The following is a 25,161-nucleotide window of genomic DNA, read 5'->3' as shown; positions in this document are numbered from 1 at the left end:
ACACATAATTCTTTCTTTTATATTTTTATTTTGAATCTTTGAAATATGTGGTACAATTTTTGTATAGACTGGGATTTCCCCCCCCCAGCTCCCACCCCCCAACAGAATTTTCCCCATTTTGCTACAATGGTATAGTCCTGCATAAGGAATCATAATTCTATCAGTCTCTTATTTAAGTGTACCCAGAAATTGTTGGTACAGTCAATGTCAGACAGTCCTGCATCCCTTTGTCTACACATTTCCAACAGTTTCATTGTAAATCCATCCCTTGCCTGGAAACAGGAATGCATGTTGCACAGTATCCCCACATCTGGATATGGTAGACCCCAGTACTCCATCACTACACACTGCCATAAATGAGAAGCCATGAGACAAGGTGAAACCTCATTGTGGTTTTATTTGCATTTCCCTGGTGGCTAATGAACTTGAGCATTTTTTCAGGAGTCTGTTGGCTAGCTGTATTTCACCCTTTGAAAACTGCCTGTTAATGACCTATGTGCATTTCTTAACCCCACTGTTTTTTGTTGAGTTTCTTTATCTTTTTTAGATGTACTGTGTATTAATCCTCTATCAGCTGCATAATTTACAAATCTTTTCTCCCATTCTGTTGGTTATATCTTCACATTATTGATGGTTTCCTCTACAGTGCAGAAGCTTCTTAGCTTGATGTAAGGCAGTTTTTTTGCCTGTACCTTTGTCTTGTACAATTTCCCTGATGTTTTCCATTACTAATTTGATGGAATCTGGTTGGAGATGTAGAGCTTTATTTTGAATTGATTTTGGTATCAAGTGTATGGCAAGGGTTTCGTTTCATACTTCTGCAAATGTAGATCCAATTTTCCAAGATGATTGGCTGAATAGACGATGCAATCTCACTGGACTGATTTCAGTTCACATGTCAAATATTGGGGTGTAGCTGTGTGGGTTAAGTTCTGGGATCTCTATTCTGCTCCATTGGTGTTGCCAGTATCAGGCTGTTCTGGTTACAACTGCCCTGAGAGTGTTTTGAGCTCTGGTATGGTGAGGCCTCCAGCTTTGCTTTTGTTAAGATTTCTTTCTCTTTTTTTAAATATATTTTTATTGGAAAGGCAGATCAGATTTGCAGAGAGAACAAGAGACAGAGGGGAAGATCTTTCATCTGCTAGTTCACTCCCAAAATGACTACAACGGCTGGGGCTGATTCGATATGAAGCCAGGGGCCAAGAACGTCTTCCAGGTCTCCCACGTGTGTGCATGGTCCCAAGGCTTTGGGGCATCCTCTATTGCTTTCCCAGGCCACAAGCAGGGAGCTGAATGGGAAGTAGGGCTTCTGGGATTAGAACCAGTCCCTATATAGGATCCCTGTGTGTTCAAGGCAAGGACTTCAGCTGCTAAGCCACTGACTGGGCCCAAGGCCATTGATTTTTGTATGCTGATTTTATATTCTGCAATTTACCAAACTCTCTTTTGAGTTTCAATAGTCTGTTGGTAGAGTATTTAGGTTTTCTATATAGAGAATCATGTCTTCTGCAAACAGAAATTGCCTTTCTGCTTTCCAATTTGTATTGCTTTGTTTTATTTTATTGTGTTGTTATTATTATTAGCCTCAAGACTCCGGTAAACCATACTGAACATTAGAGGTGAGAATGGGCATTCCTATTTCTGGATCTTATGGAAATGCCTCCAACATTTCCCCAAAGTGATTCTGGCTATGGATCTGTCAAATATGCTTTCATTATGCTGAGGACTGCTCCCTGTATACAAAATTTGGTTAAGGTTTTTATCCTGAAAAGATGTTCTTTAAATGGTTTGTTTCCATCTGTTTAGACAGTTGCATCATTTTTAAATTCAATTTGTTAATGTGATGTATTATATTTATTGATTTTTGTTATGTGGAACCATCCCTGCATACCAGGAATAAATCTCACTTGGCCTGGGTGAGTGATCTTTCTGATGTGTTGGATTTGGTTTGCTAATATTTTGTTGAGAAACTGTGAATCCATGTTCATCATGGGTGTTGGTCTACAGTTCTATCTCTTTGCTGAACCTTGCTCTGGTTTTGGGAATAAGGTGTGGTGGTCTCATAGAAGCAGTCTGGCAGGATTCCCTCCCTTCTATTTGTTTTAATTAGCTTGATTGAGCAATAAATACACAATCTTAAAAAATAATCTTTAATTACTATTAATAGTCACCATGTATTAGATGCTCCCAAATTTAGTGCCTTGCAATCATTTCTCATTAACTCCTGTAATCAAAATTACTACTTTCATTCTAAGTTCTTTTAATTGCAATACAATTTTAATATGTTTAACTATTTTATTTTTTAAATACTTTTTTTGTTATTTTAGTTTGATAATCTTTATATAGCTGATTAGGGCACAAAGGGTCAAGGGCTACAGCAAAGTGGGTAAGACCATTATTTCCACATTCTCTTATTTTTCTTGTATCTGGGGTAAGGGGAGAGACAAAGGGAGAAATCCAACCAACCTCCCACCCATCCCAGGCTACCTGACGTGAAGTATGCTCTGAGGGTACTACTCAAGTGGTTTTGAGAGTTCAACAGTTCTGAATTGCTGCTAATCTTTGGAAGAGCAAAGAGAGATCCTGCCTATCTGGTGGTTTAAGCGTAACAGCCAGGCCAATGCCAGGAAACAGGAACTCCACCAAGGTCTCGCAAGTTAGTGGCTGGAGCCCAGGTGTCGAGACATTGTCCAGGTGCCTGCTAGGGGCATCATTAGTGTGGAGTAGCCAGGATTTGAACAAAGCATTTCCATAGAGGATGTGGCAAGCAGTGGCGTGTTAAACCACTGTGCCACAGCACCTGCCCCTCTTTTCACTTTGAAGAATAATGTCATTTAAGATCCTTATAATAAAGACTGTGTGCCTTTTAACATTTCTTCCTCACAGCTCTGGGGGGCTCCAGTCCAAGAGATCGAGGCACCAGAAAACTTTCTCTAAAATTCCTCACAGATGGTGCCTTTCTCATTATGTCCTTAATACAGAGCAGAAAGCTGAACAAGCTCTGGGGCCTCTTTTAAAAGCAAGGTTCTGCCCCTGCAATCTTATCACCTCAACATTTAGGATTTCTTCATTCAGACCACAGCGATGAGAAAAGTAAAAATTAAGGTCCTAAATGTTCTTTGCAACTTAAAAAAAAAAAAACTGTATGGTTTTGAGGAAAAAAGAAATCCCTAGAACTCATCTCAGATCCTTAGGTTTGTATTTCTTTAATTAGAAAATTTCCATTTTGCAGCACAAGTTGAAAAATTTTAAGCCAAGCCTTTATTAATTTGTCTATAACACTCTTTTACTGCTCACCTCCCTAAAGAGAGGTTTCATCCTGAAAGGATGTTCTTAATGTTAGATTCAAGTTCAGAGCTATAATAGATATGGTCTTTTATCTTAACAGTCATCACTACAAAAGCTGTAATTAGCCTTAATAACCAAGTTAACCAAATTGAGTAAGTCATTCTCCAAATTTTATTAATTCAGAGTCCCACTTTGGGCATTTATCTCCTTCTCCTTCGATACGCCTAAAACATTTGTAGCTTTAAAAATAAAGCTCTTTGATGGCTAAACACTTCATTCTGCTGTCCCTCTGAAATATAAATCCTTTTAAAGACTCAGCCAGAATCAGGCCAGAGAAACTCAATGAGCAATTAACATTTTTAGGCACTAGCAGAGGACCTGTATCTAGTAAGGTACTACCAGTTCTTCCACGAAGGATGTTTAATTATTTGCTATGTATTACAATGAAGCCAAATTCAATACTTTCAATTTGCTTTCCTAGCTTCAGCGCCTTGAAGTATATAAACGCAATTACCAAGTCACTGGTGTGTGCGCCATTCAGTTTCTGAATTATCCATGGTGAGTTTCAGCTCTAGCTTTTCTCTACCATCCAGTGTACTTCTACTCTCCTTTCAAAAAGTTGCACAATAACAGAGAGGCTACCGTAAACCATAACTGGGAAAGCAGACACTCATGCTTAGTGAAGAAAACAGATGGTGCTCTTCATGTGAAGCAGTTCTTATCTACTTAAACCTGTTCACATCCTATACTTGACCAGAGTTGAACTGAGGCAAACACCAATCACCAGGGAAGCCCAGGGTGACTTCTGCGTTCTACCGGAGTGCAGTAAACGTGGGTACAAGAACTAACCTTGCACTTCCAGCAAATGTTTCAATGTGCAAACAACACCACTTTGCCTTGCTTTACATGCTCACTGTTTGTAAATGTTCAACTACAAGAAGAATTGGACCAACAAGCTCTGAGACCTGGGGCAGGCCTGCTCTCCGTGCGGACAGCTGCCTCTTCAGTAAGAGGGAAAATAGTTTCTATCACTGTTCTACAACTGTTTAGACAAACTGTTGTTTTGTCAAACTGTAGACTTCATACACTCCCCAAAACTCAAAGGTTAATTCTATTTAAACTCAAAGGTGAAGGCTCGGTTCCAACCTCTCTGGAGGTTTTTACAAATATATTTACATCTAAAAAACAAAACAGCATATTACAGAAAAATCATTGATATTTACTATTTCTTAAGCTTGCCAGGAATAATTGGTACATGTGCATAAATTAATATCTCCAGCGCCATCTGGTAACATTTCAATCTTTCCTTGTCCTTTGATTTCAATGAGAGATTTTTAAATGTGTTTTCTTTTCCTGTGGCCTTATTCTGTCTACTCTCCCAGGTCCCCTCTTGGGCCCACAGAGGTCTGGGATGCCAGGAGTCCTGCTGCTATCCCTGACTACTCCCACTGAAGAGCACTGCTCACCCTCAGCCCTCCTCAGGAGGGGGGATTATGGTCTTTCCCTACATTAACAGGCATGCTCAGGATGATACAGGCTCTTCCTTCCGCCTCCTCCTTCGGGCTCAGCATCCTCAGTTCCTTGTCAAAACACTTTAGTCCATTATCCAATCTGTCTCCCTTTTTATCTTTAACGTTCAAGTTTCAGGCTCCCAGGTGAACTCTGAATTTACAGTCACCATAGCTTAAATGTGTGTAAGAGGAGTGGTGGCAGAAATCAAGCCAGGTGAAGTCTCGCATTAAGAAAATCAACATAGATGAGAAAAAAATACTGTAAGGTATTAATGAGATTCAATTTTTACTAACTCAGCTTGGTCCAATTCAAGGGGTAAAAGGGACTGAGTGGAAGTGAACAAGCCTGAGATTCCATTTACTGGTTCACTTGCCAAATGCTACAATAAATAATCACAATAATGGAACCTCAGTTTGACACAGCGTATATTTTATATTTCTGAGAACACTTGGCATTTGGAAAGTAACACTGGAAGAAACATGAATCACTCTCACACTTGAAAAAATTTAATTATATTTATCTATTTAAAAATTACCCTAAACTTTAGTGTCAACATGTGTCACTTTATCTTGGGATTCTATGGGTCAGAATTTCTCTGTGCTCCCCACGTGGATCAGACCCTACCTGTGAGTATCAGTTTTCCTCATAGCAGCCTCTCAAGACAGCCAGACTACAAAAACTAAGGGCAACAAATGGATACTTTCAAGTGGCAGTGGAGACCGCCAGTCACATAAAGCTTGAGACCCAGAAGGCAGCCCAATCTTTACTCGGCCATATTCTTTTGGCCAAATCTTTACAAAAAACACCCAGATTCAGGAGTATGGAAGAAGGTTCTCACATCTCAATGACAGCAGCCATCTTAAACCTAACACACTTGCCAAGACATGTTGCAAATTGCTAGAGTACAAAACAGAAAACTCAAGGTATTTGCTATTTGCCATGTGTATGAAATATTAAAACAATCAAATTCAAATCAACTACTTGACATGAGAAGAACTTCAAACAACAACAAAAAACATTATGAGAACTTAACCATATAAAAGTATCCCAAAACACACTGCAATATTAAATGCTGGTTTGTATGCTAATTTTTTCCCTTCAAGGGAAATCCTAACAATATCAGGTTACACATGTTGAGTTACTAATTAGATTCTACATTTAAACTTTTTAAATGTCTATCTTTAGGGTACAAAAATTGTTCTATCTAATTCGTCTAACATATTTCTGAAAGTAAATGGCATCTACATTTACCCACCTGACAGTAATTGCTGCCACTTATTGAATATTTATCTCATATTAATTTCGTGCTAAATATTTCACATAAATTGTCATATTTCACCTGCACACAGACAAAACCTACTCTGTAGACAAAATAACTGAAATTCAGAGAAAAGGAAGGTTACAGTGTAACGAAATAAAGCAGCCAGAATCCAGTCCAGGGATCACACTTCCCAAAGCCCCACATTTTCCATCTCCATGGTGTGGAGCAGTCCATGCACCTATGTGATCAAGAACATCTCTGACAAGTCAGGATTCCTATGTGCAGCTGTGTATACATGAACGCCAAGGTTAATCATTTTAATTTTCTGACAGTCATCATTCCATTCTTCATGTTAAAGCAATATAATACAAATAGTGTATTATCTAAAATTATGATGTACTCTAAATGTGCAGTTAATGAACCTTGTATTTCATTAGCCATGTGGTTTTTCATGCTTGGAACATGTTTCTCCCATATGTAAGAAACCACACTGCACAGGAACTTAAAGAGTTCCATCTAACAGGAACTCAATTAAAAGAAACTGCATCTCTCAGGGCTGACAAGCATAGCAAACAACTAATTTCACTGTAGATTAAAATAACAAACAATCAAAGCTCAACTTACAGTTCAAGATTGATTACCTAAGTCAGAAGAAGACTGTTTTCTCAGAAAACATGCTCAGGTCTGCTGCAGTTAAGTCCGTGTCAGCATGTCCAGGACAGCACAGGAGTGTGTCTGAGCATGCTCTGTACTGCTGCCTAGGGCGGGATGATTTTCCCCTGAACAGATCACATAGCTATTTTGTTTCTACTGCTATCCCACTCACCCACCAAACCCATACAAGCCATTTTTCAAGTTCTGTCTTCTTCACATTTCTTTGTTTAATATCAAATCAATTCAGCAATTAATAGCCTCACATTTTCTATTTAAAAAAAAAAACGTGATTTCTGAAATTCCAGCAAGATCTCTGTAACACTCCTGGAGAGGGGGCATGCCTGAGCGTGGCTAACAGTGGGGACAGCAGGGCAAACCGCCTTAAGAATGAGAAAGATCAGTGGCTCTTATCACTTCATCAGAGGCAAATCAAAGTTGTTCTGTGCAAAGTTTAATTATGCTTACTCTTATGAAGCAGCAGCAGGCAATGGAGAACAATCACTTTTGGTATTTCCCAGGGTTAAACAACCATATAACAATCCATAATATTTATCATATTTATTTTTGTTTTCAAATGCTATTTTAAGAGTCTAGAATTTCATGCATGATCCAATTAACTAATTATACTTATTTAGAGGCCATGAAATGCCTAATTGCAGTCACAAATAGATATCACTGGCATAATTAGTTGTGCCTGCAAAATTATAGTCACCAAATTTCTTGGGTCAGACCACACTAAAACTGTGGCCCTAATTACAGGATTGTTCTCCTTACAATGCAGTCTTAATATATCAGTAGCCTCATGCTCGGAAAATAAGCTTATCAGATAAAAAAAAACAACCTCTCCTTCAAAACTGATAAGCTAGCTTCTAATTCATTAAAACACTTCCAGAAAATTATCAGAATAAAACCTCAGAAATGCTAAAAACAGTTTTGGAGCTGGCTCCAGCCCAGGCTAGACTTAGCAGTCAGGTAAATGGCACACAGCTAATTATAACCAGGCTCTGAGAAAACTGTACAGTAAAATAATCGTCTTTTTGTTGTCAAGAAAAGAAAATTCATACCAATTCCACAACATTTAACTGGTATCCTGGTAATGTTCCTTTTGGGTAAACCTGTGGCCCTTATCTAATAACAGTCTTCCCATTCTATTTGATCTATGAGTTCTGTCAGGTCAACATGCAAGATTCATCAAAAAACAGCCTGACCTCATTAGAAGACTGGTTCCACTGAACACCACCAGAGCCAGCTCTTAACCCCCTTACTACCCTACCTATCCTCTCGGGAAGAGGGGGGGGCAAGACAGGAAGCAAATCATCCTCATAACCTCCTAGAAAATTTCCCATATTGGATAACTCCATTTTGAGTTTGATAAAGCATTTCAATGGCACACCATCCCTATTCATGCAAAAATCCTTCTCTGGCATACAAATGCTCCTATCTTTTTTTTTTTGCTAAGAAAAAAAGAATTCAGAGCAAAAGACAGCCAAGCCCTACTAAAAATAATCTAATTTGCTAATAGTTATTATTGCAGTTCTAATGGTCAGATAAATACCTTGGCACTGTACTTGTTTAAAAATCTCCCAAAAAAAGGTAGTGTTGTTGGACTAAAGTTGCAGTTTTATTCTTAAAAGCATGTTGTTCAGGCACTGACTTTTTTGTGGAGTTCAGAAAGCACCTACCATGGGTGTTGGGTTTCTTGGCGAACAGAACGTTTCATTTTGCTCTAATTCATTCTATTACTGAATTAAACTTTGATGTATTGGTCTTGACAAGTGCTTCATGCTGATTGTATTGTGTATGATAGTAGAATCACTCCCCATGCATTCCCCACTGGCTGGCTGATTAATGCAATAGATTACCTGCAGCACTGATGGCAAGGGGGAATCACGGCCTTTCTGCACTCTAAATTGTTTGTGTTTCAGTGTACGTGTGTGTGTGTGTGCGCGCATTCATGCACACGCAGGCATCTAGGACTATCTGGCACAGGCGCAGAGAAGGCTGCGTAGAGGAAGGGTCGAAAAGGAAAACTGAGGACCCCTTCAGTCAGTGTTGTCAGCACACCAAAACTACGTATGCTTTCTTAATGATTCCAAAGAGGTGTCCAACATTACACTTCAAAGACTCACTCATTTTTTTTTTATTCACAAATATTTACTGAACACTAGCTGTATTGCCAGACAGATGTTGTCACCTTTACAACAGCTCTTTAAAAGCCTGGCTATGTTCACAAAGTCATTAGTGGAATGAAAGGGAAATAAAGGAGCTGATGGGATGAAACTGCAGGGCAGCAGGTCGAGGTGCTGCATGGGACCCCTAGTCTATACTGGGAGTCTATTGAGCGTGCGTAGCAGCCCATCATGTGGGAGACCCAGGTGGGCTTCAGCTCGGGCAAGCCCCAGGTAGAGGCATTTTGGACAGTGAGCCAGCAAATAGAGTATTTCTACCTTCCCCAACTGTCCCTACTCCCATTCCTGCTATAATCCTCAATCATTCTGTCTTTCAAACAAATGAATAAATATATGGGAAAAAATAGATGAAGTTAAGGAGTAAGATTCTTAAATGGTCACTAATATATGGATGTAAAAAAAAATGGCTCCAAAAGTAGCTTCAATAAATATAGAAACTGATTGTAAAAACCTACAAAATACAATGAATTCTAAAAAGCTCAGATTACTAGGCCTATTTAGTCTAAACATGATCCTGATGTTAAAGATTATCTTCTCTTTATAATCAATCCATTCTAGTGAAAGTGTGTGTGTGTGTGTGTGTGTATATATATATATTATTATATTATATATTATTATATTATATTATATTATATTATATTATATTATATTATATTATATTATATTATATATATACACACACACACACTTTCTATATATATAAAACACCTCATCTTTAACGTGCTGTATGAAGGTCGGGGAAGACAGACTATGCTCTGAGCAGCATTTCTTGAACATTTTGTATTTCTATTCGCATGGGAAGATGGGCAAAGGGAGAGAGCTCCCTAGCCAGTTCCTCCCCAAATGGCTGCACATGTGGGTGGCAGGAAACCAGTGCTGGAGCCAGTACCATTGCCTCCCAGGGTCTGCAGAGGCAGTGAGCCGGAACTGGAACAGAAGTAGGATTTTATCCTAGGCCTCTGCTCTGGGAAAACTAGGGTTTTCAACTGCTAGGCAGAACACCTGCTCCATCTTGGCAGTATTTCGAAACCATTATTCCTAACAGGATTTTCACTGCATTTAACTCAAGTGTCCTTTTGGGGAACCCGCACAGCCAGTCCTCATACAAACAGGTTTTCAATTGGAGTTATTTCAAGGTCGCTATTAGATTCTCATTTGATAAACATTTCTAGCTCTGTTCTCCAGGTCTGCCAAAGAAAATTCTGCAATATACTCACACCTTCCTGAATGGAAGGAGCTGCAAAGCACAACCTCGAGTCAACAAGGCACAGCTGGTTGTGACTCAAAATCACAACTCAAAGGTTATTAGACGGCTATCATTGCAAGAGAAAGCTGAATCAGCCACATTTTGAATAAATACTATGATGATTGTGTTACCAAATCAAACCTAAAGAACAGCCCTGGGGGTACCTCAGAGTTGAAACTGTTCAAGCAGGTTCTGATCAGACAGCAGTGGTATCTTATCAAGTCCAATTCTTACTTCAATTTCAAAATTTTTATGTAAAAACTATTTTTGAAAATTTTTATTTAAGTATTTATTTGCTGGTGGTTAGAGATGGGAGGGAGAAAGGGAGAGGAAGAGAGTATAAGGGAGAGAGGGGGAAAGGACAGAGGGAGAGACAGAGACGTCCAATCCCCTGGTTCACTCCCCAATGCCTACAGCAGATCTGGTCAGGGCAAAGCCAGGAACCAGACACTCTACATGGATTTCTGATCTTGGTAACGGGGTCCAAGCGCTCGGGCCATCTTCTAGTGCTTTCCCAGGGCATTAACAGCAAGCTGGATGGGAAGTCGAGCTGGATGGGACTGCTAATAAGCCTACATGATAACTGCACAACACTGTGTTAATATTTCATTTAGGGCCATGGCCTAACAGCTAAAGTCCTTACCTTTAACACGCCAGGATCCCATATGGGCACCGGTTCTAATCCCAGAAGCCCTACTTCCCATTCAGCTCCCTGCTTGTGGCCTGGGAAAGCAGTCAAGGATGGCCCAAAGCCTTGGGACCCTACACCCACACAGGAGAAACCTAGAAGAAGTTCCTGGCTCCTGGCTTCGGATTGGCTCTTCTTCTCTGTCTCTCCTCCTCTCTGTTTATCTGACTTTGCAATAAAAATAAAAGAATACATTTTAAAAAAATATTTCATTTAAAAATTCCAAAATCAGATACCAAAATCAGCATTATGACCCAATGGGTTAGCTTTAACCTTTTTTTTTTTCTTTTTTTGCGGGGAGGGGGCTTGCCTCAGACTTTGTTGTGGTTCATGGTAGCAGCCAACAAAAATTCACTTGCTATAAATCATTTACCAGTCTGCATTCCCCTAAAGTATATGAAAAAGTATCTATATAAATTAACAAGTCAGTCTTTGCTATACCTCCAGGAAAATGACTATTTAAATATTTTAGATAGTGAGTATCAGGCACATACTTTTAATCTCAGAATCCTTTATTCTAGAAAAATTTCCATCAAAAATCTACTATGTCACATGTGGAAATCAAACTGTTCTGACTTAGCAGGATCTGTCACCTCCCTCCTTTGCCACAGGGGCTCTGCTGAGCGAGGCCTCAACACCCCAAGTAAGGACAGCCATTGTTTAATTTTCCTGGGTTCTCATCCGCCTGCCCCCTGAGTGGTGAAGCCACCTGAACTTCAATTATCCTATCAATGGTAACTTTTGTAAATAGCCTGAAGATCTGTCCCCAACTTTCCTACTTCCTCATCCTAGCTTGAAAGTTCTTGATGGTGGCTTAAAAAGATGATTCTTACAATGAATCAATTTTCTAGGCCTTAGAATAAGAAATGGTAAAAAGTCTCCCACAACCAACTGCATAAAAAATAAATGGGCAATTTGAATAAAATAAACAAGCCGACGTTCTAGCTCCCCTAATCATCCTCTCATCCTCCACAGTCCAGTTGGCTTCACTTTCGTTCTCCCTCTGCCCCCGACCACCACAGCATTCTCTGCATTGACAAAGAAACTCTAGCACCTTAGATTGCTTTCTGGTGGCCCTTCTGTGAGTGCGGCGCAGTACTAACTCCTAGAAAGCAGGGAAATAGGAAGCTACCTTGTCTAGAAATTGTTCTGAGGGAGGACAGGACACATTACACCACCATTCTGACATCAGTGTTAGTCTTCAATGTCAGCACTATCATCTGTTAGCAGTGGACTCTCAGAAGATTTACATAAAAGTAACTGGAACCCACCTGGTAAGAATGTAACCATCAGCATATTCAACATATCATTACAGGATCACCCAGTGAACTCCCACACACTCTGAGGCATGTAACTCCTAATCAAATCTCCACAGTCTGTACTGAAATGTAATTTTAGAAAAAAACAAACTGCTACCAACCACCTAATCACACACCTATGTAATTTGCACAATCAATATTACTAGGATTCCCCCAACTGGTTAGATAATAGATTGAATGACTTGTAAAATCTTTTAACCCTAAGAACCTATTATTTTCTAACAATACTTTTTTAAATCAATCTTCTTTATTTCTACTCTTCCTATACTGAGTACTGAATGGATAATCAAATCCTAACATGGAAGTAAAAAAAAAAAAGGACAATTGACAGTGAAATAGTGAAATATAGGAGACACTTATCACTACCCAAAACACACATTCTGCTTTTTCGTTAATTTCTGACCAAACTGAAACTTACTTTGTCTATTAAAAGTGGCAGAGAATAAGTCCCTCTTCTTACCCTCACAAATAGGACAGAGTCCAGACGTCCCTGATCATGAATACAGAGCTCTCACTTTTAAGAAGCTGAAAGCAGTGGGACTACCCAAAGAAAGAAATCAGGCCTTGGTAAATAAGGACCCAACAGCAGACAGATATTCTGAGAAGAGCGCTGAAGGAAGTCGAGCCTCCTGGGCAACACAATGGACAAAGCCTCTGTGTTTGCAGGGAGCTATGAATAACGTGGGGAGACAGCAGACTGAGCAGCACACAGCGCATTCCAGTTTCAGAGCGGAACGGTGCAACAGTTAGAACAGCATACAGATCACAGGTTATCACTAAGTATTGGTAATTCTGCTATCAATATTAGGGTTGGCACAGGCCAGGGAAAAGACAGTGAGCCCTACAGTACTCCAGAGCTCTTTACTAAAAGGGACTAGAGAATGGGATGAGAATGCCACTGAAGCCAGTTTACAGCATGTACCATCTGTATGTTTGATAAGATTATATAATACAATATAAATTTGGCTACTCTACACTGAAGTGTTTGCTTTTTCAGAGAACATGAGGTCTGAGTCCCTGGTAAACATGATGCAGACAGACAAGTAGAATAGAGGTGTGCTCAAATGACAGCTGTAATCAGGATTGTGCCATGAGTGGCCAGGACAGGCAGTTTTTATACAGTGTTTATTGGGGACAAGTTATACCTGCTCTGCTTTAGTGGAGACACCACCTGGCAGAAGGCGTGTGCCAGTCTATTGAAATAAACTGATTTTGGCTATAAAATTTTGGGTTAAAAGTGTACCTTTCTCATGGGGTTTTTTGGTAAGAATTAAACAAAACAACACATCCATTAAGTATTGGTGACTGTATAACCACTGAGGAACCAACATGAAAAGTAAAACAAAGCCCAAATCCTGTTCTATGATGTCACTCTCTCCCTTGTCCTCTTCCAGGCTGAGTAACAATAAAGACCATATTTTTGGCCTTGAGTATGAAATCGCACACTCCCGGGCTCTCTCTCATCCCTGTGTCTCTGATCATGCTCACGTTCCTTCTTTCTGGATTACTATTATTACTTCCTCCCTACAACTTACTTCCATTGACTATCCTACAGAAACATTTTACAGCCAGTTCATGTGAATCTTTGTATCAATTTTCAGTGAAATAACTCTATCAAGGATCTCTTCAGTTCACTCAGGACTGTCCTCATTTATCAGTCTGCATCTCTCAACTTCCTCCTTACCACCAATATCATATAGCCTAAAATACCCCAAACACCCATCCCTCTGGAGAGCAAATGCTTCTCATACCTAGTGGAAAGGCCAGCGTAAGATTCTAGAAAGAAGGGTTGACACAAATGCAGTAGCCGAGGCACAGGGGTCAGCCTGTACTCTCCTCGTGGCTCATTAGGAAGTTGCCATGTCTCAACTGCCAGTGTTTTGCCACAGGGAGCTCTGGAAATGGAACTGGCAGAAAGGTATCCAACGAAATAATCCCGCCCAGAAAGATCTGTGCTACTGCAGAGTACAAAAATTTATACAAGCAAGCTTGACATCTCGAGATTTAACTATTGTTTACAGCTTGTCTACAATCTTAAGGAATACTATGGTTTTTTTTTCTCTTCATTTGCCATTTACTGAATTTTTTTACCCAATGGAGTGCTAAGGTTGTGATCCTGAAGTGATATGAAAGTACGCCATTGTAAAAATTGCAAAATAAAGGAAGGAGAAGGGTGTGTGCGGGACACAGGCAGGAGGCAGTGTAAGGTGGGTGGGAAATATTACCATACTCCTGAACCTGTGAAAATGTGAACTTTGTTCACTTTATATAAAGGTTTTTTTTTTAAAAGAGGTAACTAATTACAAGGCAAATCACTAGGGAATGCTTTTCTTGTCTCAGAAAAAGCAATTAGCCACTCATTGACCACTACAAACTTTAAAAATTGGTAAGGCTTCTTTACCACAGAAACTAAAAAAGTGACTGGTTTCAGAAATGCTGAGATGGCATTCTCCAGAAACTTCTCCAATTACTTGCAGAGCAGACCTTCTGGAATCCTGTCTTCTGGCTGTGCACAAAGACCTTCCTAAATTACACAGAATATTTAAGCATTTATTTTTTCCTTCTTACTTAAGAACCATACGACTAGGTGTGAGGAAGCACTACATGTTCTGCGGTGGTAGACAGGCCAGCACGCTGGATACGTGGAGCAGGTATCTAACATTTAGCAGTAATTGTGGTACCAATTGCTGCACTGAGTTCTCTGTTGATGAATATGGTTTAATTCATCCTGGTTCAAAAGGCCCTCAATCTGCATCCACTCAACTTAGCCCCTGCTAGGAGACATTACTGCTGCTGCATAGTAACAATTAAATGACTGAACAAACCTTTCATGGGGGAGTAAGATGGGAAAGACACATCTACTTATGGCTTCTTCTGCTCCTGGGCAGAATTAGGTCCCACAGATGAGCAGCTGTGGAAGGAACTCTGAGAGCGATCACCTGACCTTACTCAGCTCGCCCAGAATCCTGCAGAGGCAGCCTACGCTCTGAGAGCTAGGACTGACATAACACAAAGAACAGCAAAGGACTCCGAGGGAGGGAAAACAAAACAAACTCCAAAAACTGCGTAAAACATGAGGGGGAAAAAAAATCACATGCTATAACACTCGAAAGTGAAAATTCAAGAATTTTTTTTTCCCTGTGATAAAACTGTAATTAAATCTTACTTAACTATTGCCTCTAATGACATCCATTTTAATTAGGTTTTAATAGACTAGCAGCCACAACCTATAGTTTTCTGAAGCAAAGTAAAATTACAGTCTAGGAAGACATTTATGGAAAGAGACCCATCAACGCAGATGAGAGGTTACACTCTCTCCCCTCATCCCTGAAGACCCCCACAGTAATTAAGCGTGCAGCACAGACAGCCATTAGGGCCAACAGGAGGTGTGCTCACCACCAGGCAGCATCGGGGTGTTCTTTGAAATCAGTTATTTCTGTGATCTGTCCTCCAGAAAATTTGCATGTCACTGAAGAAAAGAATGCAAATGCAGAAGTGTGTGCTCTACAGCTTCTACTAAACGTGTAATCTCTATCAAATGTGCAATCTCTACTGCTGACGCGGGGTTTGCTGCTGTAGGATTCTTCAATACATACTTCTCCTTCTAGCTGCTTATTATATAGCACTACTCATTTGAGAATACAGCTGTACTGGGAAAATGAACAGTAAGTAGATAGAGAAAAATCAGTATTTGAAAAACTGGTTCGCATGTAAGATAAATGTAACTGTAAATGAGATGCACTAAATAGGATCTAAAAGCCAAGCATGGGCATCTATTTTATAGAACATTATGGAAGGTAGGGAGTAAATAACAAAAACTATCTCAGGCAAAATGAGCATTAAAGAAAGGAGAGCTAGGAACTATCAGTCCATTGGCTAGAGAATTGGTGAGGGAGAAATCGGGCCTATGGCTAACACACAAAGTGTGCAACAGAGAAAAAGTAACAATCTTGGGGCAGAGAACTGGTCCTCTGCGATCAGGTGTAATCTTGTGCTGACAATATGCGTGCTCCACATCCACTTGGGTAAGCTACCCTCACTTGTACATGTTCATCTGATTAAGGCTTTCATGCCAGGATTCTTTTTCCTGGTGTATTGGTCACAGCCAGAAATGGACCCATGGAACACACTGGTGCTAAGGAGTTAAGCATCTGAGATTTAATTTAACAGTTTCAGCTTTATTAAGCTGTCACAGAGCAGCCCACTTTGATAACAGTAGCTGCTCCAATTATGGCTTGGTTTAGGGTTGACAAGTATAATGATTCATTCGTGGCACATGAGAAGCAATAAAAGGTTGTTTTGCATTACAGCTTTAAAAATGTGGGCACTTTTTTCATTTAATTTGTCACTTAGCTTTTGCTAAGAGGACATTTAAATTGCAGTAAAAGGCAAATGGGGCTTTTAGTTTAAATGTAATCCCCATATTTAAATGATCTGTAATGGTGCAGTGTTGGAGTGGGAACACTATTGTCTCACAGTGGGTCCTGATGGTGACATGTGACATTTGTATTCAGGTCCTGTATTATCCATGTGGCTAAAGGGCTTCCAATTTCATTTCACAGCCAGAAGCCTGCAGAAAACACCAATTAACTTGCAGATCCCATTTGCCGACAAAACTCAGCCTCTTCTCAATGTCTGGCATCTGGCAGTGCTCAGCACTTAATTCCAAAGCAGAGCCTTGAAGCGATGTGAGTCCTGTGCAGGGGCACAAAGTCAAATTCCCTCATTTCATTAAAAAGCAAAAGCCCTCCCTTCTGTAGTCCAGAAGCAACTTTTAGTTAATTTTTTGGTGAATGGGTATAAAGATGTGACAGCTATTGTTACTTCCACATAGGATTCTTCACAGAACTTAGGCCTCATTAAAATAGCAAGTGACCTCTGCCTAACATCAGGGGACATATAAGAAATCTATTGTTTAGCGGTGACTGGAGGAAGAGCAGACAGAAAGAAAAAAGCAACACGGGGCAGGGAGTGGTGCTCTTCCTCGTGGACTGAAATCAAAGGACTCACTTATGTAAAGCCTGGTCCTTAATTAGAAACAACTCCATCAGAGGTCACAACTATACCCAGCTGGTAAAAACTTGTAGCTAATGAGAATCTGTACTTTTGACTCAAGGTTGAGGAACGAACTTTTTCAAATCAACGTGGAAAGGTGAGTTATGATCATGGATTAAATGTAAATATCACAAATATTACTTAACTATATCACTTGTACAGTTTTCTGGTAACCAGACAACATGGCTGATATTTTTCCTCCTAATCAGTTATTTATAATTCCAAGTTCCTGCAAGTGCCGAATCTCTTTAGATTTTATTTGCTTAGTAGTAATCCACTAATTTTTTCTTAAATGGTTCTCTTCATTAGCTCTTTAAATGCTAGTCCTTTTCACCTTTACCAACAAACTAGCCAATTCAACAGGCAATGCAATTACAAAATCGAAAAGGCTTTACTTGGGAAAGTAACTCATGCTATTCTACAAAGAGTAAAGAATATTTGTTTAAATTTCACATTATATTGTGTTTTCTAACTACCAATTGTGTCCCAAATATCATTCCAAAATACAGAAATAATCTACTATAGTTACAAAGTCGATTTGAAATTTTAGGGCAAAGGTAACTATCACTATTTCAGAAGATCAAGGGAATGTACAAAGACACTTAATAAAAAGCATCAAGTTAAAAAAAAAAGTCTCACAGTTGGTGAGCAGCAAAGTAGAGAATCAAAACTTGTATCCAAAACCATTTCTGCACACACATCTCATCAATGGAAAAAAGAAAATCCTGACGTCACATTGTGCACCAACTTGCTGCCTAACTCTACCTCTCTCAGTGTCATCTTAGGGAAGGTGCCGTAGCTTCTCTGAACTCCATCTAGCTTCCTCATTTGTAAACCAGGTCATCTCAAAACACCCTTCTGATTCTGGTGATTATTTGCTAACTACACACAGAAGCTTCTCTTGGTTCACTGACATGGGGATGCACTGAATACCATCAGCAAATTTCCTCCCAGAAAAGGCAAGCACTAAAACAAAGTTAACCAAGTCTTCATTTCTCACAGACTTCTTGATAGAAAGATCACAGATGCATATGCACTACTTCCCGAGGACTGGGCATCAAGAGAACATCCCAATAGGATTTTAGCACTGTCTCGGTATGTCTGGCAGATGCCTTTCTTTTTCAGCCACTTGCTATATCTGTCTTTAACCACCAGATATCTAGAAAGCAATAAACATTAGAGTTTACTGTGTCCTTTCCATCCTGAGGGTCAATCTACTGCAGCCAAAAAATAAAGCCAATACCCAAACGACATTTAACAATTCCAAAGTGAGGAGGTGTGGGAAGACAGACTCCAGATTTTTGCTGAATTGACTACATTAATCTGGAAATTAAAAAAAAAAAAGCCTGTAACACAAAACGCTATTTAAAAACAGTATCGATTTTTCTTTTTTTTTTTTCCAGCAAATTCTTTCAAGGTAGATTCCTGTGCTTCCTTCCCCGCAAGCCTGCCAGGGATGTCAGCTGTAAATGTCAGCTCAAGTCCCCATTCTTCCTATCCTGTCCTGAGCGGACAGGCAGCAGGAGCTGGCTCATCGCATCATTCTTAGGATCATGTTCTTCTGATGTTCAACTCTATGTTTCTGTCCAGGTACAGCTCAAGGGCGATGTGTCAGGAAATGTATTTACCCAACTCGTCCCAGAGCTGCCTGTATTTGTCGGTCATCGCAGTGCCTTGCTGCCTCCACAGTGACAGGCGAGGGTCAGCCATGAACTGCTCGGTTATCAGGGTCAACATGCGGGCCCCGTTGGAGTCCCTCATCTTCAACATCTCCCGCACCTAGTGAGGAAAACAACTCTTTAGGAAAATGTTCAAGAAGAACAGAGAAATACCTGAAACAAACCACCTTTCTTTAATTCTTCTGAGAAACGGATAGAAACGATTGAACCTTCACATCAGCCCTCATAACCAAGTAAAACTAGTTTGAAACAGCACTATATTCTTAGTTGAAATTCAATCAAGAGAAGTGACCACTGATTATTTTAAATTAACTTTTAGAATCAATATGAGGAAAAGAAATTTCCTTAACTTTCCAACTACAAAAATTTGCTTGGGTCTGATATATCCGATTAAGGAAAGTGATGAAATTACATTTCCCGTGTCTACTGTAAACATTTTTTTAGGCTCTTCTTCAAAGTGGTATTCTTACTAAACCAGGTGTGCTTTACGCTTCAAGATGATACCCCTACAAAGTAAACAACCAGATAACCAGACTTTGACAAACCACAGAGGTAAAATCTGGGAGCAAAAACAGGCAACCAAACGTAAGTGTACCACAGTAGATTTTAGTATGGCGCTGCTCGTCACGGAGCCGAGATGCTGTAATTTCGCTAGCCCGCAGAAAACTACAGTGCAATACAAATACAATAAACAGTTTAGCGCCTTCATGACTCTCCATCTGATTTTATTTGCCACCAATGTCGCAGTGTAGTCCACTGACAACTCTTGAGGACTCTTCCAAATGGATCTGATAATGTTTAAAGAACAGCATCTGTCCTGTTTTTTAACCAACAGTTTTACCAATATACAATTTGCACAACATAGAGTTCTCTTCAAAGGCTTTTTAAAATAATATTCACAATAGTGAATGTTCTGCAGTTTTTTCAGATATGTTAGTAATTTCAGGGAGGTCTCACTAAAGTTTTTTTATATAAAGAGCAGCAGAGCATAGCTGCCCCCTCAGTGCCTATGGAAGACTCCCTTTCCCAAGTGATACCAAAATCCTAGGAAGCTGAAATCCCTTTATAAAATTTATAGTGTTCGCATACAACCCACACACGCCCTTCCAGACACTTTAAATCACCTCAAGTATCTTAATTTAACTAATACAACAAAACGACTATATAAATAAGTATGACACTTCATTTAAGAATTAATGACAAGAAAAAAAAAAAGTCTGCAAACGTCCAGGGCATATAAGCCTAGCTAAGTTTTCAAACCACAGTTGATTAGATCTGAGGAATTCAGAGGGTCGTGCACTTGTGCACAGATGGGGCTGTTTCTGCAATGGTAACGAGGTAATGGACAGAGCTGCAGGGCCAAGACTCTCAGGAGTGATCGACAAGACAGAATAATAACTGCCGATCTAAGATGTTGGCCTCTTGAGCTCAAGGCTGCTCAAGTTCTATCCAGTACTCTTCAGCTACATTTCCCAAATAAAAGAAAAACCAGGGAAGTCCAAAATAAACATTTCAAAAATGTGTGCTGCCACAGATTCAACAAGTAAGAGTTTGGCCTGGGCCGTGGTGGTGGGGGTGTGGATCAGTGTTACAGTGCAGCATGTACAGCTACTGCCTGGGACACCATCATCCATACTGGAGCCGAGTTGCAGTTATTCTGTTTCTAAGACAGTCTCCTGTTCATGCACAGCCTGAAGAGGCAGTAGACGATGGCTGAGGAACTTGGGTCCCTGCCATTCACGTGGAGACCTTGGTATTCCTGACTACTAGCTTTGGCCTTTCCCAGCCCCTGGCTGTGCACAGGCATCTGGAGAATGAACTAACAGAACTGAACGGCAATTAAAGGAGAAACGCACAGGTTTTAACTAACACAGCCTAAATAAAGGCAATCAATAGATCCTACCTATGCCTTGCCACTGTGGAAGCTGAAGCTGGCATTTACTGGATAATCATGCTAAAGGGTTTTATTTTTACTTAATCTTCACATTAACCTTGCAAAGTAGGCTCCATAACAATTCTTAACTCTTATGAATTATAAAACTAAGCCTCAGAGAAGTTAAAGGGTAAGGAGAACACAGACCTTTCTTAACTTCAGGAGCTATACCATTCCAAAATCAAATGTTGTTAATATATCATATAACATGCAGAAGGTGTGCATAAAATACAAGGATAAAATAACCAGTGCAGATCAGTCTAATCACAATCAGTCCCCTTATTTCTACCAAATCACCTGCACTATGCTGACATGAGAATATACAAAATATTCTGTGTCTAAATATATCAAACCTTTCATATTAGTACTTCAAGGGACTTGGTAGATTTTTAACCTATCGCTCAGTGATAAAACTAGAAACTTTGTCAATAGGCATAAAATCAGAATTTGGGGTTCAACAGTCATGTGCATCTACTGACTAACGGTAATTGGTTTTCAAACTGCTGACTTGAGTTATCACATAAATTTTAATTACCCGAAAATTATCAAAATGATTAAGTAATGATTAAATATATTTTATTCTGATTAATCAGAATGCACTATTACTGATCATACCTATTAACAAAGTTTATCCTCTTATGAACAATGAAAACATCACCAGATCTTTTAGCTGTGACTATTAGAGAAGTTACTTAGCAAATATATCAATGAACATAACAATGAACATAATTGTCTGTTGCATCAAAACCAATTTTAATACACTATCCATAACTGTATCTTCAGTGGAAATATACTGATTTAATATTATTAAAAAGGCATTTTATTTGATAATGTGCTTATGGTATTAAGAGTTCCACCTAACGCAACAGACACATTTTGGCTCACAAGAAACTTACTATCAAAGTAGCTGTAGTTCTTAAGTAACCAATTCCTGGAGACTAAAATGAACTCAATGTTAACATTTAACACTACTATCACAACTTTACGGGTTGTATTATCACTAATTTCTTTTATTATTATTATTATTATTAATTTTCCATGATACTGTTCTGTCGGCATAGGGTTTCTCTCTTCCTCCCTTCTCCTTAACCCCCTACCACCCATTTTAAAATAGTAGTATAGTCCTTTATTTAGTAATGGTTACAAGTATAACATTCTGCTATTTAAGTATAGACAAAGGTAGAAAATACAGCATGATACTGTCAAGGTATATTTAATCATTTCATGGAGAGTCCTAACTAATTTCTAACAAAGAATTTGCTAAGATCCACAAAATTTATAATTTAAATAAAGATTTGTATGATTCTAAAACTCGTGCTTTCGAAATAAAGATACTGACATTGTTAGATATATAAAGTACCTTTTAAGGATTATGTTTAAAATTCTACTCCACTTTGAAAAATTAGGAAAAGAAAAATCTTGGAAATATGACAAATTAAACCACACCCAGATATTTATTTTGCTTTTACTAAGGAATGAGGTTTTTCAAAACTGTATAGAGTACTGCCACTTCAGTACGACCTCAGAGAGACAGAAGAGTTGCATGTTGTCCAAGGTGATTTCAGCAAATTATATCACAACACAGGAATTTCTAAGGTAGATCTTGACCTTTACTTTAGAAGGAGCTTCTGTCCCGTGTAAACACGGCTACTGACAGTTTACACACATGTATATATTTAGAGAATTTCTTTAAAGATAAAATTCATACCTTTGCAAAGAGCAAATTCAGCTGCTTCCCTGATCCATGGTACCCGCCCTGGGAGAGGAACAGTTTCACCTGTTCTTGAACCTGCTCTTCATCTAAGTGCCAGCAGTTTTCATCGTCTATACTAGCACCTGCTGTGGGATCAGGAGCACCTAGAAATAGAGGAAAAATAAATGAACAGACTTGTTAGACAAAAACTCTGTGCTAAAAGGATACTGACGAGAAGCATAAAATTAATTAAGAGCCTCAATTTTTGCCTAAACACTTTCAAATCCAATCTCAATTTCGATTATGCACACAAATTCCTAACTGAAAGTAAATGTAAAATTCATGGTTTTATTTCTCAGACTCTACTGTTCTGTGACAAGCCCAGAGCAGAATACTTTAGAACAATATCTCCATGCTTTAAAACCAGAGACTATTATCGTTCTGAGATGAGCTAGCAGGTTCTCTGAAGAATTTAAAAGTCACAAAAACATTTCGTAAATACGTGATGCAATAAAACTACCTACTGTGTAGGACATGCTAGGAGAATGATTTTGTTCAAAGACATGAGGGAAATATGAAACAAGTAAACTCAGCAGAGTATTTTTCTCTGCTATGTTAATTCAAGAAGCTTTCATCATTATCTACTGCTGCACAAACTACATGCTGACATAAGTCTTTAGTTGCAGAAAGCTGAAGATTAAAAAGGGAAATCTAGCCACACGGGAACAGGCAGTGCAGCTGTTGTACTATACCAGGTTTTAGCATCACCTTGCCAAACTGCAGGAGTATTTTATTGCTGAAGTACACAAAGATAACAGCTTATGAAATAAGCTCTGTGTGTGTATGTGTGTGTAGGTTATCTTAAAATTTTAAGAACTGCCACAATTTTTAAGCAGGTAAAACTGGGTTTCATTATTTGTTAATAAAACAAAATGGTATTTTAAGGCCTATTATCCATACAAAATACAAACCACTAAAATATAAAAAAGTTCAGGACTGATGCTGTGGTACAGTAGGTAAACCTACTGTCTGAAGAACTGGCATTCCATATGGGTACCAGATTGAGTCCTGGTTATTGCATTTCTGATGCAGCTCCCTGCTAATGGCTGGGAAAATCACCAAAATATAATCCAAATGGCTTGAGCTGCTGCACCAACTTGGTAGACCCAGAAGAAAATTCTGGCTCGTGGCTACAGACCAGCCCAGCTCTGGCCATCTGGTGAGTGAACCAATGGATGGAAGATCTTCCTCTCTCTCTCTCTGCGCCTCTCTACCTCCTTCTCTATGCAATTCTAAAAATCTTGAGAAATAACTTAAGAAAGATCTTCAATCTCTTGTGTATCATCCTTCCTAATCAACACTTGTGACTCAGCAATATGCTTCTTGTCCTCCAATGGACGGATGGAGACTCAACTGCCCAATGGCACAGTCACTAACATCTACTTCCAACTGAAGTCTACAAGTCCCTAGCAGAGAAGGAAAGGGGCCTGTGATTTTCACTGCAAAGAGCACATTTCCTCATTTAGCCCATGAGCGTATTTACTGAGTGTATGACTTATGGCAACCTCTCTGCTAGACTTGGGGACAGAAGGGCTCACAAAAGAAAACTCCTGTCCTCACAAATTTACTGTTATTTCGGAGGAATCCAAGCTAGGAGAAAAGATGGGCAGACAGTGCTTTTCCATTCACTGGTTCACTCCCCAGATGGTTCCAATATCCAGCATTGGACAGGGCTAAAACCAGAAGTACAGGATTCCAGAGGCCACTGATGTGGTACTTGGCCAATTCTCTGCTGCTTCACCAGGCACACTGGCAGGCAGGTGGGCTGGAATCAGAACAGCGGGGGGTTGGAACCTGTGCTCCTATGGGATGCAGCCATCACAGGCAGTGCTTTAACTTGCTGGGTCACAACACCAGCTCTGCTTTCAATCTTTCTAGATCAAGACCCATACAAGAAACACACTTTACACCATGCTAGGTCACAAAATTGGCTCCAAATTTAATTAATTCCATTTCAATATGGACTTTTCCAAGTATCCTCATACATGACAATTCTGGTCAGCAAAAGAACTTTATTGGTGAGAAGCTTAGTTCATTTTCACCTAAGAGTAAAAAGTCATCTTAAGTGGAAGAATGGGATACTCTAGTTAGTAAGAGACGATTTTTCCTGTTGTGTACCTATGCCAACATTGCCACCATGGAAGAGCACGCAGCCATGAAGGTCAATGTAGAGGCTGTCTGGGTGCTACAAGAGAAATACATTCAGGACATGTTATTGACTGAAAAACATTCAGAAGGAAAGTATACATCCCACCTTTCACGTGAACAGTGAATGAGGTGCTGATGAATATTTACAACAAGGGTAATGAGAGCAGAAAGCTGGAAAGGGGAGTGGAGCTGGGACCCCAACCCAAGCACTCTGATGTGGGACACAGGCTTGTTTATCTTCTCTGCTTAACACTTGGCCACTCTCAGTTGAGTAAGTACTTGGGGGAAGAGGTTAAGTACAGGAGAGCATGAAGAGACATGCATGCACTTCTTCCCTACGAGGATTCAACAGGTTGAGGACAATCACCAAGTATCCTCACACGCATCGTCCACTTTTCTGCTCACAATGCCCTCTAGCAGCGAGTACTGATCAAAA

General features: G+C 39.5%; 1 protein-coding gene across 1 annotated transcript in view; it reads right to left on the bottom strand.

Annotated features, from left to right (window-relative positions):
- The window catches only part of ZSWIM6 (zinc finger SWIM-type containing 6), a 159,513-nt gene that overhangs the window by 28,552 nt on the left and 105,800 nt on the right, over window positions 1-25,161 (bottom strand). The window contains exons 4-5 of the mRNA XM_040977586.1: window positions 22,533-22,681; window positions 18,841-18,991 (exon numbers count right to left, since the gene is read on the bottom strand). Coding sequence (XP_040833520.1) covers window positions 18,841-18,991; window positions 22,533-22,681 — 300 coding nt within the window. The remainder of the gene's footprint in view (window positions 1-18,840; window positions 18,992-22,532; window positions 22,682-25,161) is intronic.

Source organism: Ochotona curzoniae, unplaced genomic scaffold (assembly GCF_017591425.1).
Source record: "Ochotona curzoniae isolate NIBS_2020 unplaced genomic scaffold, NIBS_Ocur_1.0 contig_2754, whole genome shotgun sequence".
NCBI classification, from domain to species: Eukaryota; Metazoa; Chordata; class Mammalia; order Lagomorpha; family Ochotonidae; genus Ochotona; species Ochotona curzoniae.
The sequence above is the reverse complement of the archived record's forward strand: the minus strand, read 5'-3'. Positions and strand labels throughout refer to the sequence as shown.